Source organism: Verticillium nonalfalfae (genome assembly GCF_003724135.2).
Source record: "Verticillium nonalfalfae strain VnAa140/NRRL 66861 chromosome Unknown scaffold_155, whole genome shotgun sequence".
Lineage (NCBI taxonomy): Eukaryota > Fungi > Ascomycota > Sordariomycetes > Glomerellales > Plectosphaerellaceae > Verticillium > Verticillium nonalfalfae.
Window position 1 is genome coordinate 25,289 of NW_021167380.1, and position 14,242 is coordinate 39,530.

The window sequence follows — 14,242 nt, forward strand, 5'->3', positions numbered from 1 at the left end:
CCCTGTATTGTTGATCGGGTCAGGAACCAGGTCGATAGTCGCGCTCCGCAAGAGTTGACCCTCGATTCGGTGAACCCTAGCCTCGGCTGATGACACTGTTGAAGCTCTCAATTATCTCTCTCGACTTGTCGCAGTATTTCTGCTTCTGGGGACACTCTTCCGCCTTGTTGTATCCAACTGCGAGTCGATCATTTACGCACAGCGACTCCTTTGGTATCTTCAGCCAACTGCCCAGCATGAACGAGCTGACACGCGGTATCGCGACCTCCTCTGTATACGAAACGTTACTGAAGAGATCTCAGTTCCTTTTTTCGCGTATTGATACCTTGTTCGGTCTTACACCGTACCATTCCCCCCGTACATCTGTGTAAGGCAAGGACGAGAGTGATGGTTCGCAAATGCCTGACTTGGCGACACTCAGCGGTAGAGAATCAATGGAGCGAGTGAAGAAGACGATGAATGAAAGTCAGGGTGAAGATTGAGAGGCGAGAGCAAATTCCGGCGCTTTTAAGTCCATTTTCCACCGACTCTCCCCGCCCGCCTCTGTTCAGTGCGAGTTCTGAAGCACGAGCACAGAGATCGTGAGGGACACATTACGAATGGTGTTCCATGCCCGCCCTCCATATCGCAGGAGCTTCACACCAAATCGCCGCCCAATTGACTTCCTCCTCGGCCCAAAAGCACATGCGCCCCCTCGTTTCTCCCAGGGTGAAAGAAGGTACCTGATGCGTGAAGCAGATGTACCCAGACTGAACCGATGCCCGGGAGGCTGCTCACGAGGCATCTCCCATGCCCATCATGGAAGCCATTCTAACTCCCTCCATGCCGCCCAGCTGTGATGATTGGCGTTGGGACGCAACCCGACGTCGAGCAGTCCGGCGCCTCGCCGCTGACCGCTCTCTGGATTACCACTCGACTCCGATCAAGGCGACCGACGATCCATGGTACATTTGAGCCTGAAGGCTAGCCTCTACACATCCACGGCCATTGGGAGCGTGTACAGATACATCAGATCACTGGAAGGTATCGTGAAAGTCGTCGTTTCGTTTCAGGTTATCTCAGATACGTCGCGGCCAGATCTTGTGCCGCCGTACCACATGTACCACTCACTCAGCAATAGATGAGACATAATATGCACAGCGTCTGGCCTGTGGCTCGTTCGCCCGCTCGCCCGCTCGCCCATTCCCCTGCCCTGCCCTGCCCTGCCCTGCCACGCTCCCTACTCGCGATGCACAGCGCTCTTCTCCTGGTGGCCCATCTCCTCATCGCCCAGCACCCTCTCGCGCCCCGCCCCGCCAATGGTCTCCATACCGGCGACCTCGCGCGCATCATCGTCGTCCTCGACGTCAAAGCTCCGGCGCAGGCGCTCGGGGCCCAAGATGGTCAGCACAATGACATAGGCGAAGACGCAGCCCATGAAGATGCAAATGACGCGACCGTAGTCGTAGCGCGTCTCGCCCTTGGCCGTGGGCGCCAGGGGGAAGTTCTCGCCGAGGCGCGACTCGATGGTCGAGCTCGCGCTCGAGGCGAGGTTGCCGAGCTGGTAGGCCGTGCCGACGACAAAGGTCCGGAAGGCGCCGGGGCTGAGCTCCATGAGGTGGATGGGGATGACACCCCAGGCGCCCTGGACCGCGAACTGCATGAAGAAAGCGGCGGCCATGACGCGCGAGTTCGAGACAAAGGTGTAGGGGTACAGCATGGCGCCGCCCATGACGCAGCAGCAGAGGATGCTGAAGCGGCGGCCGAAGATCTGCGAGCAGTAGCCGACGGTGCTGCCACCGAGCATGGCGCCGAGATTGGCCACGACCTGGGTGACGGTGACGAGGTTCGCCGAGAATTCAAACTGATTCTTGAGCATGGTCGGGTACAGGTCCTGCGAGCCGTGGGACATGAAATTGAAGCCGGCCATGAGGAGGACGAGATAGCTGAGGACCTTCCAGTGACGGACCAGCGCGACCTTGCCCTCCTGGAGGAAGGTCGACGTGACGGACCGCTGCGGGGAGCCGTCAGCGCTGGCTGTGGTCTCGTGCTGGTGGGCGGCGTGCTCGCGCAGGCGCTTGTGGGCGAGGAACGTCTGCGTCTCGGGCAGCATGAGTCGCCAGATGATGAAGAGGACGGGCGGGCAGGCTCCGAACCAGAAGAGCGGGCGCCAACCGTGGGGCGTCGTGTCGACGAGGCCCCTGGCAAACGCTGTAGCGAGCAAGTATCCAAAGGCGTACTGCGTGAGCACGTACGTGTCAGTGAGGCAAACAACATTGGGCAGCAGAGGAGCGCGAACTAACACCTTGTTGCAATATGCCGCTCATGAGGCCGCGGGCCGCTTCAGGGACATCCTCCAGCGCCGTGGCAGCCGCATTACCGTAGAGGCCGCCCATGGCGACGCCAAACAGGGCACGACACACCAGGAATTGCCGATACGTCTGGCAGAAGCCGGTTCCCTACCATCGCAGGTTAGCACGAGAGTTCACCGCAGCAACGTTCGACGTCGTGATGAGGCTGATTTCTACCCCCGGTATGCGCCCCCCGGCGACAGACTAGGGCCATATTATAGGGCGATTGCGTGCAGCAAAGCCCCCCTCTCCCCACGACCCATTGTGTGCCATGTTGCGACGAACAGGCGGCCGGGGACGGGGTCCGTGTTCGCCTCTCTTGGTGCCCAACACGGCGCAGCCCAATGTATCCCATAGGCTCAATCCGCGACCAAGCGGTGTAAGGAGATGACAACTCACCAGCTCGAGAATGACGAACAGCAGGTTATTGACGACAAACGGCCACTTGCGACCGTATCGATCGGCGGCGATACCGAAGATGACAGAGCCCACAGAACGGAACATGAGCACCAGCGTGATGCCCCACGTGATGTCCGTCTTCGTCTTGCCAAACTCCTTCGCCAGTTGCGTCACGGTCAGGGAAACGGTGAAGAAGTCGAAAGCATCCCACGTCTGTCGTCGTGTTGTTGCGTCAGCTTCTATTGGTTCACGACCCGTAGGATGCCGTTTTCACCGTCACGACGAACAGCGCAACACCGTTCGAGGAAAAGGGAACATGGCAGACATACCCAGGCGGCAAAGGCCACGCCGAAGAACGCCCATTGGTGGCGGTTCAGCATTCTCACGAGACGCCAGGGGTTCGGCGCGGCCAGCATCGGCGGCTTCAAGGTGCTGAACCTGGTCGCGAGGTAGCGGCCGGCCGTCATGTCGGCGTGCGATGCCTTGGATTCGTTGACCCTGGGCTGCGGATCGGGGTCGACGCCCATATTCTCGTGTGCTGCCATGTTGCTTCTGGATCTCAACGTGCCTCGACTCACTAGGAAGGGAAAGGATCAGTCGTGGAAGCTCTGAGGCATCAAACCCTCACGAGACACAAGCCAGAGGTGGCGGCCAGCTCTGATATAGCTATCATTTCCTGGCGCGCGCCCACACGCGGGGTTCGTATTTGCCAACCCCAGAGGCATGACTCGTCGTGATGATGCAACACTGCACAGGCTGTCACTGGCAGGCGACCGTCTTTCACCGGCAGTGGGCTCTAGGAGGGTGTCGTCTGTCTGGGGCTGACGTCGACATGTCGCACCCGGCACGGAAGTGCCGAGAAAAGGCGGCCGGTGGCGGGTCCACGAAGGACGGCGCCAGCGAAAGGGCAGACACAGTAGTAAGTAGTCTCTCCTTTCGAGCCCCCTTCACCCCAGACACGGGCAGAAGAGAATAAGCTTCTCCGGGGCGCCCTGGGGTGTCCACAGCCGCCAATCGTGCTTATCGCCATTTGGCACATAATTGACTTTGCCCCTAGCAAGCGCTGGCTTTGTTCCCGCCCGTGTCGTGTCATAGGGGGGAGGGAGGGATCGGCCAGCGCTTGTCGCACCTCGGATGAGACGGCACATCAGCGGTGACAGTCTCCGCGTCCGGCATGCCAAGCCGGCGCTGGGGCTTTGCCCCTTCATCGGAGTCCCGCATTGAACCCGAGTCAGGCACTGTCACCTCCACGGATGCCCCGGCCCTCCTAGCGGGGAGACGCGGGGAATAAATGGGAACTATGTTTGGAAAGTCATACTACGGACGGGCGAGGTACGGAAAAGCCCGGGGGGATGTACAGAGAGGCCTACTGTCGATAGCTCCCGCGCATACGAGAGAGCTGTGTTGCCGTTGCCAATTCTGATTCGCGCGCGGACATGCGACGAGCGTCTGCCGGATAGCAGCGAGGCCTTGCAATGGCAATGGGCTACTGGGATATCACCACCCTTAGGCAGCTTGTCATATAGGTGGCTCGTCCAGTTCATCCCCCGGAACTTTCCTGAACTAGAACTTTGTGGAACGAATATCGTGGTCGAATTATTGTCTAGCGCCGACCACCCTTGAACGAGATCCCGCGACGCGCCATCTTGATGCACACGTGTCACCCATGCAAGTTGAAAGTGCTTCTAGTGCTCTGTTCCCTGACGCCGGGATAGCCAGGCAGTGAAAGTCGCGTCTCGGAGATGATCGCCTTGTCATGAGCATGGCTCCGTTCTGTTCTCGTGAACTCGAAACTTTTCGGATGCACCTCAGTTGCATGATCGAGCTTTTTGCTGAGAGACTGGTCAGGATGCACCGGCTGGAGGGTTCAGTCAAAGGCAAGCGTCCAGCATACCCTGTCCCCGCCGGATGAGTGTTTTGACGGCAAGAGAGGAGTCTACGTGGTCCCATTTTCTGAGAATTAGAAAGGCCGCCAGGGCCTACGACAGGGATGAACGCGTAATATTCCGTTGCCTATGAGGTGTGTCATCATTCATGTGCTAGAATCACAAGGCAGACGACGCTTGACAATATTCCCCGGACCCATACTCTTCGTGGAAGCCACAGTGAAACTCCAATCTTAGCTACGGTTGCATCCATGCGACTGGTAGGACACACATTGGAATCCACATTCCCAGGCCAGGTGAGCCCCGTGACGAGGTTACTACTGGTACGCTCTCATGGCGTCCTCGTAGCCAGTTCCACCCTTGAGGTCCTGCTCAAAAGACCGTTGCACTTCTAGCACATCCTTGATATGTAGCATGCTGAGCGCCTCCATCTTGTTCGTCGCCAAAGCCTGTGCGGTGCGGATCGTATTCTTGATCTGGCGTCCGTTGAGGTCGAACTTGGTCAAGTAATCATAGTCTTCATCAGTGAAAGCAGTAGCTCCCACTTTATCGATGGTACGTGCACGCTCGATAAATATCTGGAAGATAGCGCGCTTTGCCTTCACGGAGAGCTTGTCATACCGAAGAGCAACGTGAATGCGCGACTGAAATGCATCATCGAATGTCTACGGCCGTCAGTCATGAGAAGGATGAACGACGAGGTTCATCGACATACCTCGACACGGTTTGTCGTGAGGAATAAAATGCCCTGGAAATACTCGAGTTGACGGAGGAAGATGCTGACAAGGGCGTTGCGATGGATGTCGTGCATGTTGCGCTTCTCGAGGAAAACGTCTGCTTCGTCCAGCAACAGAATCGCACCCCAGGCGTGGCAAATATCGAGGATTTTCTGAAGCTCGGTTTCCAGAAACCGCGAGTCGGTGCCTAATTCGCCAGCCGACACCATGTATAGCGGGCATTTCAGAAGCTCGCTGATGCCCTCGGCGGTTAGGGTCTTGCCAGTGCCAGGAGGTCCATGAAGAACGGCTGCAAAGCGTCAGCAAACCTACATGTCGCATCAATAGAAGGAGAGGAGTGACAGGCGCGTACCAACAAGGCCCTTTCCCTTCCCCTGAATAACGTCGTCAATACTTTCAACGCCATGATACCTGTGCGTCTCTACAAGAGCCTTGACGATCGCCTTGGGTTTTTCTTGCAGCACGAGCGAGTCGTACGCCTCTTCATTCCACTTGATATCTTTTACGCCAGAGACACTGAACTCGAGCCACATTTTCTCCCCAAAGGAGAACCCCAGAACGACGGGCGAAGCAAGTAGATACTCTTCGTCAGAGAATTCGAGCTTGGCGTCGCTAGCTGTCGCGTCCGTTGCCTGACCTGACTTGCTCTCGACGGCGTCAAGTTCTTGAATAGTGGAATGCTCCTTCACCAGTTCCTTGGGGACTCGCATGATGCGTAATTGACCGTTCTCATCTTTGTAGACCTTTCTGACATATTCGACTGTCTTGTCGCTGTCCGAATCATTGACGCAGCTCTTTTCACCTTGGTCTGACTCAGTCTCAGAAACGCAGCCACAGCCAGACTCTGCATCGTCGTCGTCAGACTCAGACTCAGACACGAGGTCATGATCCTCGACTCGGACACTCGGGACCGGATAGTTGGGGTTGCAGCGACGGTGGATGGATGGGTCGACCATTATTCGGCCATTGACGTTGATCTTGATGGTGTTCTTCTTCTTCTTGTAGTAGGCCATTCCCTCATGACACTTGTATTGAACACCGCCGAGCAGGACAAACTTTTTGCCGCGCGAGATGAGGTGCTCTCGGACCTTTTGCTCGTTCTTGTGGTACTTCAGGGGATAACAATTGAGGCTCGTGATCTTGCGAGCCCCGCGAAAGTCGCTGACCTCCTCTGCGAAACTCCCGTAGCCAAATTGCTTGCCGTCATACTCAAAGTACTACAAAGCGTGAGCGAGAATGCATGACCGCAGGCCCGAGGTATGGAGGGTGGAGGCTTACCTTGCCATCGATGTAGTAAAAGTCACCCTTTACAAAGCTGGTATGTTTCTCCGCAGCCTCTACCTTGAAGACACGGGGTTCATCCTCTGAGCCGTACGTCGCAGTGTACGCAAGGGTGTTGGGCTTCCATAGTGCCCAAAGAAGTTCAAAAGTAATGAGACCATTCTCTAGCATGGGATAGAGGCTTTTCTTGACTTGCGCATAGTCCTTGTCTAGGTATCCCAACAGGACTTTGAGGTGGCGTCTCTTTTCTTTGTCATACTTCCGGGCCTTCTGCCGGGCTCGCTTGGTTTCACCAGATGGCTCAGACGTCTTGAGTTCCTTGCTGTACGCGCGAAGATCGTCCAGGTAACTGCAGAGAATCAGATGAGGCTGCAGCGTACGAGTACAACCAACTTACAGGAATAGGAGGTTGGGATCAAGACGTGGGGTATTGTCCACCAAGCTGACACCTTTGATGTTGCCAATGACGTCCTGGAGACACTCCCGGAGAAGTTTGCTCTTGACATCGACTGTGGTTGACTTGTACTTGCCCTCAAAATCGAACACACGTCGAATCTGCAACACAAAGCCATCAAACTGGGCATCAGAGCCTCCCTCGGCAGTGGACTGAAGTTTGAAGTTGTGTATGGTGGTGTCCCAAACCTGATCGACGCGTTTGTACTCAAGTCGAGTCGGGACGCCGGATTCGGTCCTGAAGGGATGTTTCTTTTTATCATCGACGCGCCCCAGGCCAAGGGGCTTGGCATCCCACGGATTTCTGGTTGTGCGATTAGCAGAGCTGCAACCAGGAGGAGGCAGTTTTCCATGGGAAGGGCGGCCCTTCGGTACTGATGGGTTGAAGAACGCCCGTCCCGGTACAACATTTCCAGAACCTGGAGGCGCCTGGAGATTTCCTCGCGTAGAACAAGATTGGAGGGCCAGGACCTGACTGACAGCGGCCGTGATGATTTGGAGTTGACCAGCTGTGAGGTCTTGGGATACTTTGTCGTCATCGGCACTATCGCTGTCGTCGTCGTCTTGAACGTCGTTGTTGGGTTTGGTTTCGGAGTCGGATCCGGCCGAGCCCGAGGCCTCAACCTTGGTTTTGCCTCTGGCCTTCTTGCCGGCCTTTTTGGCCCTCTTTGTAAACCGCTTCCTGGCCTTGTCGTCGCTACTGTCTCTGCGCGTTCGCGCCTTGCGGGAGGTCAAGTCGTCGGAACTACTTGTTTCGTCGTCCGAAGTCGATGAATCTTCGACGGACGGGTCATCGTCCGAGTCGCTGGACGAAGAAGTGTCTTCAAGAACTGATGGTCGTTTTCCCCTTTTCTTTTTCTTCTTCTTGTGTTTCTTGGAACATTTCTTCCCATCCTTCTTGTGCTTGCCAATCACGTTTTTCTTGTCCTGGGATGGTATGGCGTCGCTCTTATGATCGGCCTTCAGCTGTGGGTGGGGTGTCGAGCCTGGTGCCACCGTTTCGGTCGTGCTGGAGGGACCAGCCAGCTCGAGGCTGCTTCTTGGCATTGCTTCCTGGGTGTCCATGCTGGCCACTGGCATCTACAGAGGACGGTGCTCAAGTCAGACTAAAGGTCTGCGGGCGTGAAACAAGGATACGAGACATGTTCTTACAGAGGAGGGAGGTGGACTAGGTACCTACCTAGGTAGGTAGGTATGTAGGTTGATGGTTGGGTTACACGGGACGGTGTGCGCTGGGTCTTGGTGCGAGGAGTAGATGAAAGACAATGGGTTTGAATTGGCAGTCAGAAGGCGAGGCTGCAGCAGTCCTTCGTCCCTTCCTTTATAAATGCGGCAACTGCCACGGCGAAGGTGTGTCACCAGGCAGGAACAACGAGCCAACAGCGAGCTGCGAGCGAACGGCGATGACATGATGTACCAAGGTAGGCAAGGTAGGTAGGTAAGGTTTGTAGGGCAGGCAGCAAATAGGCCGCAGCTGCAGCCCGCCCCATTTCTGTGTTGCTGCCGGGCATTGAAGCATTGTCCAGGTTGGAGCAGAGCCGTGGTGGTGTGAAGCGAGATGGCCGACCAACATGCAGCATTTGGCCAGTCTCTGTGAGTCTCACTCTGTGAGGGTTGTCAGCCCCTCCAATGATATGGGTATATGGGTGGATGGGGGCGACGATCGAAGCACGTTGACATGGCATGCTGATTGCTGCCTGTAGCCTGATCGAACCACTCGAGCGACCTTTGAAGCCACCCAACGGTTACGAAGCATCGTCCATCATCGAGGGAGGCAGGTAGGCAGACAAGCCACCCCACCTTGCTCTCCATCTGCCACAGTTTAGTCCGCCTTGCCGAGATCCAGATCTGTTGGCCCATCCTTTGGGTCCGCTTGGGTCGCGACCATCGACCTGAATCGCGGAATGCCAAAGGCAGAGAACTACGTCGGAGATGGATGGCGGCAGCACCATCTCTGGCCCAAGGTTGTGCCGAGGAGCAGCCGTCGCGAATCGATGGAGTGCTTGTGTAGACAAGAAGGTCTAGCCTGTGATGACCGAACCCGTGGTTTGCTCAGTTCATCCCACGTTATGCCCAGCACCAAGCTAATGCGGGACGCCTCGCAAACCGAGTGGCTCTCAGTCACCACGACCTGGGCGTGTCCCGTCTCATGGATAATGATGGACAGTCTGACGCTCGGTTCGATCCTCCATGGCTCCTCATCGTCCATGTCTTTCGGTTTCGCCTGAGATCCATATCGACTGCTCTCGCTGTATTACTGCATCGCTGCATCGCTGCATCAAGATGCGTGTGCAGCGATGCGGGTGCCGTGTGATAGAGCCGTAGCTGATTGCATTTGGCATCACAGGAGTGTTACAATCATCTGGAGGCGCCCCCGGCGAGACGAGCTGAGCGTGGGAGACGGACGCATCGCGCACACGGCCATGTTGACGACTGTTGCCCCAGCACGTCGTTCATACAGGGTCTCTCTCATCTGCAGTAGGTAGGTGCGGTGTCGAAATGAGATCTGTGACACAACAGCCAACTGAGACATGCGGTCGAACGATGTTAAGGAGAGCGTTTAGTGGGTAGGTTGGAATAAACATGGCCTTCAGGGCAACAGCATGCTGCAGCAGCGAACACGAGAGACGACAATGGTATGTCGATCCTCTGGATTCGTTGGGTTGGGGCTGGGTTAGGGTAGGATGAACGCACTCGGGTATAGATTTACTCCCCAATCGTGCACCGACGGTACCATGCGATGCCTCCTTTCGTGCACAAACACCATTCGATCTTCCCTTTCTCCATTCAGGATGCATCCTGCCCATCTACATGCCATCTCTTCTCTCGTGATCATCTTCAGACCTTCAATTGTTGACCTGATCCATCTACATGCGAGACATGGATGGCGAGCTGGGCTGGTAGCACCTGACTAACGTCGCTGGAAGCGACACCGTGGTCGGTTGGTGCGCACATGAGGTGTGAACGGCGGCGGTTGGACGGTGGCTGTCGGCATCGTGAGATTGGAATGTGGTGGTTAGGGAGGGCAGAGTGGAGAGAGACAGTGGAGGGACTAGATAGGAACGCACAGACACTCCGAGGTGATGCTACTTAGTAGCAGAAGACAGGCCAAGCACCATTGTACATTTGCCTGTAACTATGTACATGTATGTAAGGACAGTGCGTGCAAGTGCCCTTCCCGCCAACCAACCCCCCCGGGAGCTCTGCTAGGGACCCCTGTGGCTCGACGTCATGAGCGACTGATTCGGGCCAGAGCTCCTGCCTCGCCCTCAGCGCCCAGGTCGTTCCGGGCAAGCTTGTACTCAGCTGCAGTCGCGCCAGCTTGTCTCTTCTCGAACGCCGCTAAAGCGAAGCACCAACAAAATCAAGGCAGCTCAGACAACCAAAGCAGGGCAGTGCAGAAAGCTCTTTCGTGCAGATCCGGCCGAGCTGTTGGACAAAACCCCAGGCCAAGCCCTCTCGTCAAGACCTCGACTTCGCCCCTCCACCTCTCTTCCCTGACGGCCAAGCTCTGTCGCGTGTGCCAATCGCCGACAAGCTCCTTCTCTCTCCGTTTGACAAGCACGAGCAATTGCGCCTTCCCTCTCTGCGGCTGCCATTGAGCGCGTCAAGAGCACTCGGCAAGATTCTCTGCAGCTCCAGGTCCAGGTCCAGGTCCAGCACTAGCATCAGCAGCCATGCCTCGAAATAGGTCTGGCTGGGTGTCGCGTCTCCTCGGATGGGATCGTCACCCCGCCCACGGAAGCGACGAGCACTCGGACTGGCACGAAGACCGCCGACGCCGTGAGTACCAAAGCCCTACTACTATCCTGGAACCCCTTGACATTTTCCTACCTCTTGATCGCTTGTCTGGACCATGAGTACAACGAATCAGTTCTCGTTATGCTACCCCCCTGTTTCCTTTCGCACAAATACGCTTCCTCGCGCTTACAAGAGGGTCTATCACCCAAACACAGTCCTCCCTCGGTATTCTGATGAGCAGGCCGAGGCCGCCATATCGGCCCCCGATGTCACCAAAGTCGCTCTGAAGCTGCGTCACTTGATCGAGGCCGCCATTCCCTGCGAGCTCGACGAGGCCGACATCACCAAGGCCCACAGCGGCATCATCACCACCAAAGTGATCAAGGCCGCCAAGGAGGCCGGTGGTACTGAACACAGGTCATGCGTCGTCTTTGGTCTCCTGGTCTGTAAGCGGTGGTTCAAGCACCAGGCTCTTGTCGAGCTCTGGGACGCCGACATGCATCTCGTTCGCTCCACTGCTTGCGAGGTCATTGCCAAGAGAATGTGAGCTTGCCTCCCCCCCCTGCACGTCGATTTTCTCTCGCCCCAGGCATTCGCTGACTTACGACCTTAGCATCGAAGCCGAGGACGACCTCAACTACCTCCTCCACCAGGTCCTGCTGCACCGATACTCCATCATTGTGGACGGCGAGGCCACCATCGCGGCCAACGTCATCGAAAAAGCCGTCGACCTCCACGCCGTCAGCGTCATTGGCTCTTCGGGCTACCAGAAGTGCATCTCGTATCTCTGGAAGGGCTGGCTGGTCCAGGATGAGGATGATCCGACCACCTTTGTCGACTACAAGGACAAGGACAATATTGACTTTTTTGTCCACCTCGACCCGGACCGCATCCGCGTGCCCATGTTCCAGAATGCCACGCAACTCATCATCTCGATCATCTACCTCGTCTTTTACACAATCTCCGTCAACACGCCCAACCCCGGCGGCGAGCTCGACGTTGCTGAACTCTTGCTCTACGTCTTCACCGTCGGTTTCATCTGCGAGGAGTTGACCAAGTTTTGGAAGGCTGGCCGTCACATTCTCGGGTTCTGGAACGCGTTTAACGGTGTGCTCTACTCGCTGGTCACCGTTTCCTTCATCCTCCGCATGGTCGCACTCGCACACCCGCTGCGGGATGACGGCGAGAAGAACTCGAACGACGACCCGCGCCAGTACTACAATGAGCTGAGCTACAGCTTCCTCGCATTCAGTGCCCCCTTGTTCTGGTCCCGCCTCTTGCTCTACCTCGACACCTTCCGATTCTTCGGCGCCATGCTGGTCGTCCTCAAGGTCATGATGAAGGAATCCATCATCTTCTTCGCTCTGCTGGCTGTTTTGATCATTGGCTTCTTGCAGGCGTTTGTCGGACTGGATGCTGCCGAAGACATGGCTGTCGACGACTACGCGCTCATTTTCAAGGCCATGGCCAACGCCATCATGCAGAGTCCTGACATGGATGTCTTTGACGAGTTCTCGCCGCCCTTTGGCACCATTCTCTACTACTTCTTCACATTTATCGTCATGGTCATCCTGCTCAACATTCTCATTGCGCTGTACAACTCGGCGTACGAGGACATTTATCAGAACGCCAACGATGAGTTCCTCGCCTTGTTTGCGCAGAAGACGATGCAGTTTGTGCGCGCACCCGACGAGAACGTGTACATTCCGCCCTTCAACCTCGTCGAGATGGTCGTCATTGCATTGGTAGGCTGGTGGATGCCCAAGGAGCGCTTTGAGCACCTCAACGACATAGTCATGGCCGTCTTCTACTCCCCGGTCCTTCTGATCGCGGCCTACGCCGAAACGCGCACGGCCAAGGAGATCCAGCGCAACCGCTCCAACGGTGAGGAGGACGACGACGTGGTGGAGGAGTGGGAGCAGATGGCGGGCGAGCTGGACTTTGAGGCCGACGGCTGGGACAAGATTTGCGACAGTGCCAAGTCGAACGTGGAGGTGGAGCCCGCCGTGCAGGAGGTGAGGAAGCTGAAGGAGGAGATTGACGAGCTGAAGAAGCTCATTCTCGAGATCTCAAAGGCTGTGGGCGCCGGCAAGGGCAGCACGGCGACCGACCTCGTCTCTTTCGATGGCGAGGGCGCAAAGGAGGATGGCGCGCAGAAGGCCAAGGACGGTGCCGCGCCCGGCAGCTCGAGCGAAGTCGAGTGAGATGCGCATTGCGAGGTCGTTCGCCCGGAATTGTTCCCTGGTGAGGGCGGTTCCCTGGTGAGGGCGCACGTAGATGGTCACACTTCTCGGGTGAAGAACTACCTGTGTTTGCGTTTTGTAGTTACGAATGATACGATTACGACTGAATTGATAGTCACGATGCGGACAAGGCGGTTTTGAAAATTGTCTTCCACGCTGATTGGAATGCCGGCAGACGCCCATTCGGCAGAGGCATCAGCCATCTATGCGCAACGCCCTGGCAAGGTAGATATGTGGCCAAGGGCCTTGTTTGCTGTTGTGCCTTGGCGCTGTGTGATGTGTTGTCATGAGCGTCAGCGCAATTGAGAGCATTGGTGGGCGATTGAGAGCCATGGGCTGATTCGTGAGGGCCAGGCAGAGTTGTTGAGGCGGGTGCAGATGCGATTCGGCCACCACTGACAGGACTCTATGCTGGCCGAGAGCCTGAGGTTGGTATTCCCTTCATGCCGAACTTCAACCTTAGTATTTCACATGATCGACAGCCTAGCGGCAGAACATCGTTGTCGCCAATTGAATCAGATGATATCACAAACAGTACATCTGCATGCCTGTACGTGTACGTACTTGATTTTCAACTGACGTATCCGCTACAACTATGTACTGAAGGAGTAGCTATCTAGATCCACATCAGAGCTATTCAGGTAGGCGGTGGTCGGTTTACGTGCTGAGGTTTACTCCGAGGGGATGCGCCGTGGGGATCACGCTGTACGCGTAGTGACACTGCAAAGTACGAACCGTCTGGCCGAGGACACCATCGGCACGTGATTCCGTCACTGGGCACAAGGCAGGCAAGGCAGGCGAGGCAGGCGAGGCAGGCGAGGCAGGCAAGGCAGGCAAGGCAGGGCAGGTTTCTGGGGAGACCACAAGCGGCTAGCGTCAGGCTACCGACCACACGGGTCCACCCTCTCGTGGGTCCGCTCGAGCTGGCAATTTTCCTTCAACCCTTTGATTTTTTCGGACACCCGTCGCCCTTCGCCAGCCTTGACGCTTCACCACCACGTCACCAGCCCACCATCACACTACCTTGCCTTGTGCATCAACAACGAATCAACCCACCTACGACTGCTGCCACCAGCCAGCAAAAACAATCCAAACACGCAACGACTCTCCCGTTCTACCAACAACCCTCTTGTTCGATCTCAGCCATCGTTTAGCAAGCCACCTATACCCGT

General features: G+C 56.5%; 3 protein-coding genes across 3 annotated transcripts; 1 reads left to right on the forward strand and 2 right to left on the reverse strand.

The window, feature by feature from the left end:
- Positions 1–1,219: 1,219 nt before the first annotated feature.
- D7B24_002324 (uncharacterized protein) lies at positions 1,220–3,274 on the reverse strand (the record flags this gene model as incomplete). The annotated part of the gene is made up of 4 exons (XM_028636534.1): positions 1,220–2,218; positions 2,283–2,438; positions 2,730–2,942; positions 3,059–3,274. 4 exons carry the CDS (start codon positions 3,272–3,274, stop codon positions 1,220–1,222), a joined length of 1,584 nt encoding a protein of 527 aa, XP_028491290.1.
- Positions 3,275–4,932: 1,658 nt separating this feature from the next.
- Positions 4,933–8,166, reverse strand: D7B24_002325 (uncharacterized protein; the record flags this gene model as incomplete). The annotated part of the gene is made up of 5 exons (XM_028636535.1): positions 4,933–5,280; positions 5,331–5,641; positions 5,705–6,569; positions 6,631–6,982; positions 7,031–8,166. 5 exons carry the CDS (start codon positions 8,164–8,166, stop codon positions 4,933–4,935), a joined length of 3,012 nt encoding a protein of 1,003 aa, XP_028491291.1.
- A 2,597-nt stretch (positions 8,167–10,763) lies between these two features.
- On the forward strand, positions 10,764–13,031 carry D7B24_002326 (uncharacterized protein; the record flags this gene model as incomplete). The annotated part of the gene is made up of 3 exons (XM_028636536.1): positions 10,764–10,869; positions 11,043–11,370; positions 11,441–13,031. 3 exons carry the CDS (start codon positions 10,764–10,766, stop codon positions 13,029–13,031), a joined length of 2,025 nt encoding a protein of 674 aa, XP_028491292.1.
- Between the last annotated feature and the right edge of the window lie 1,211 nt (positions 13,032–14,242).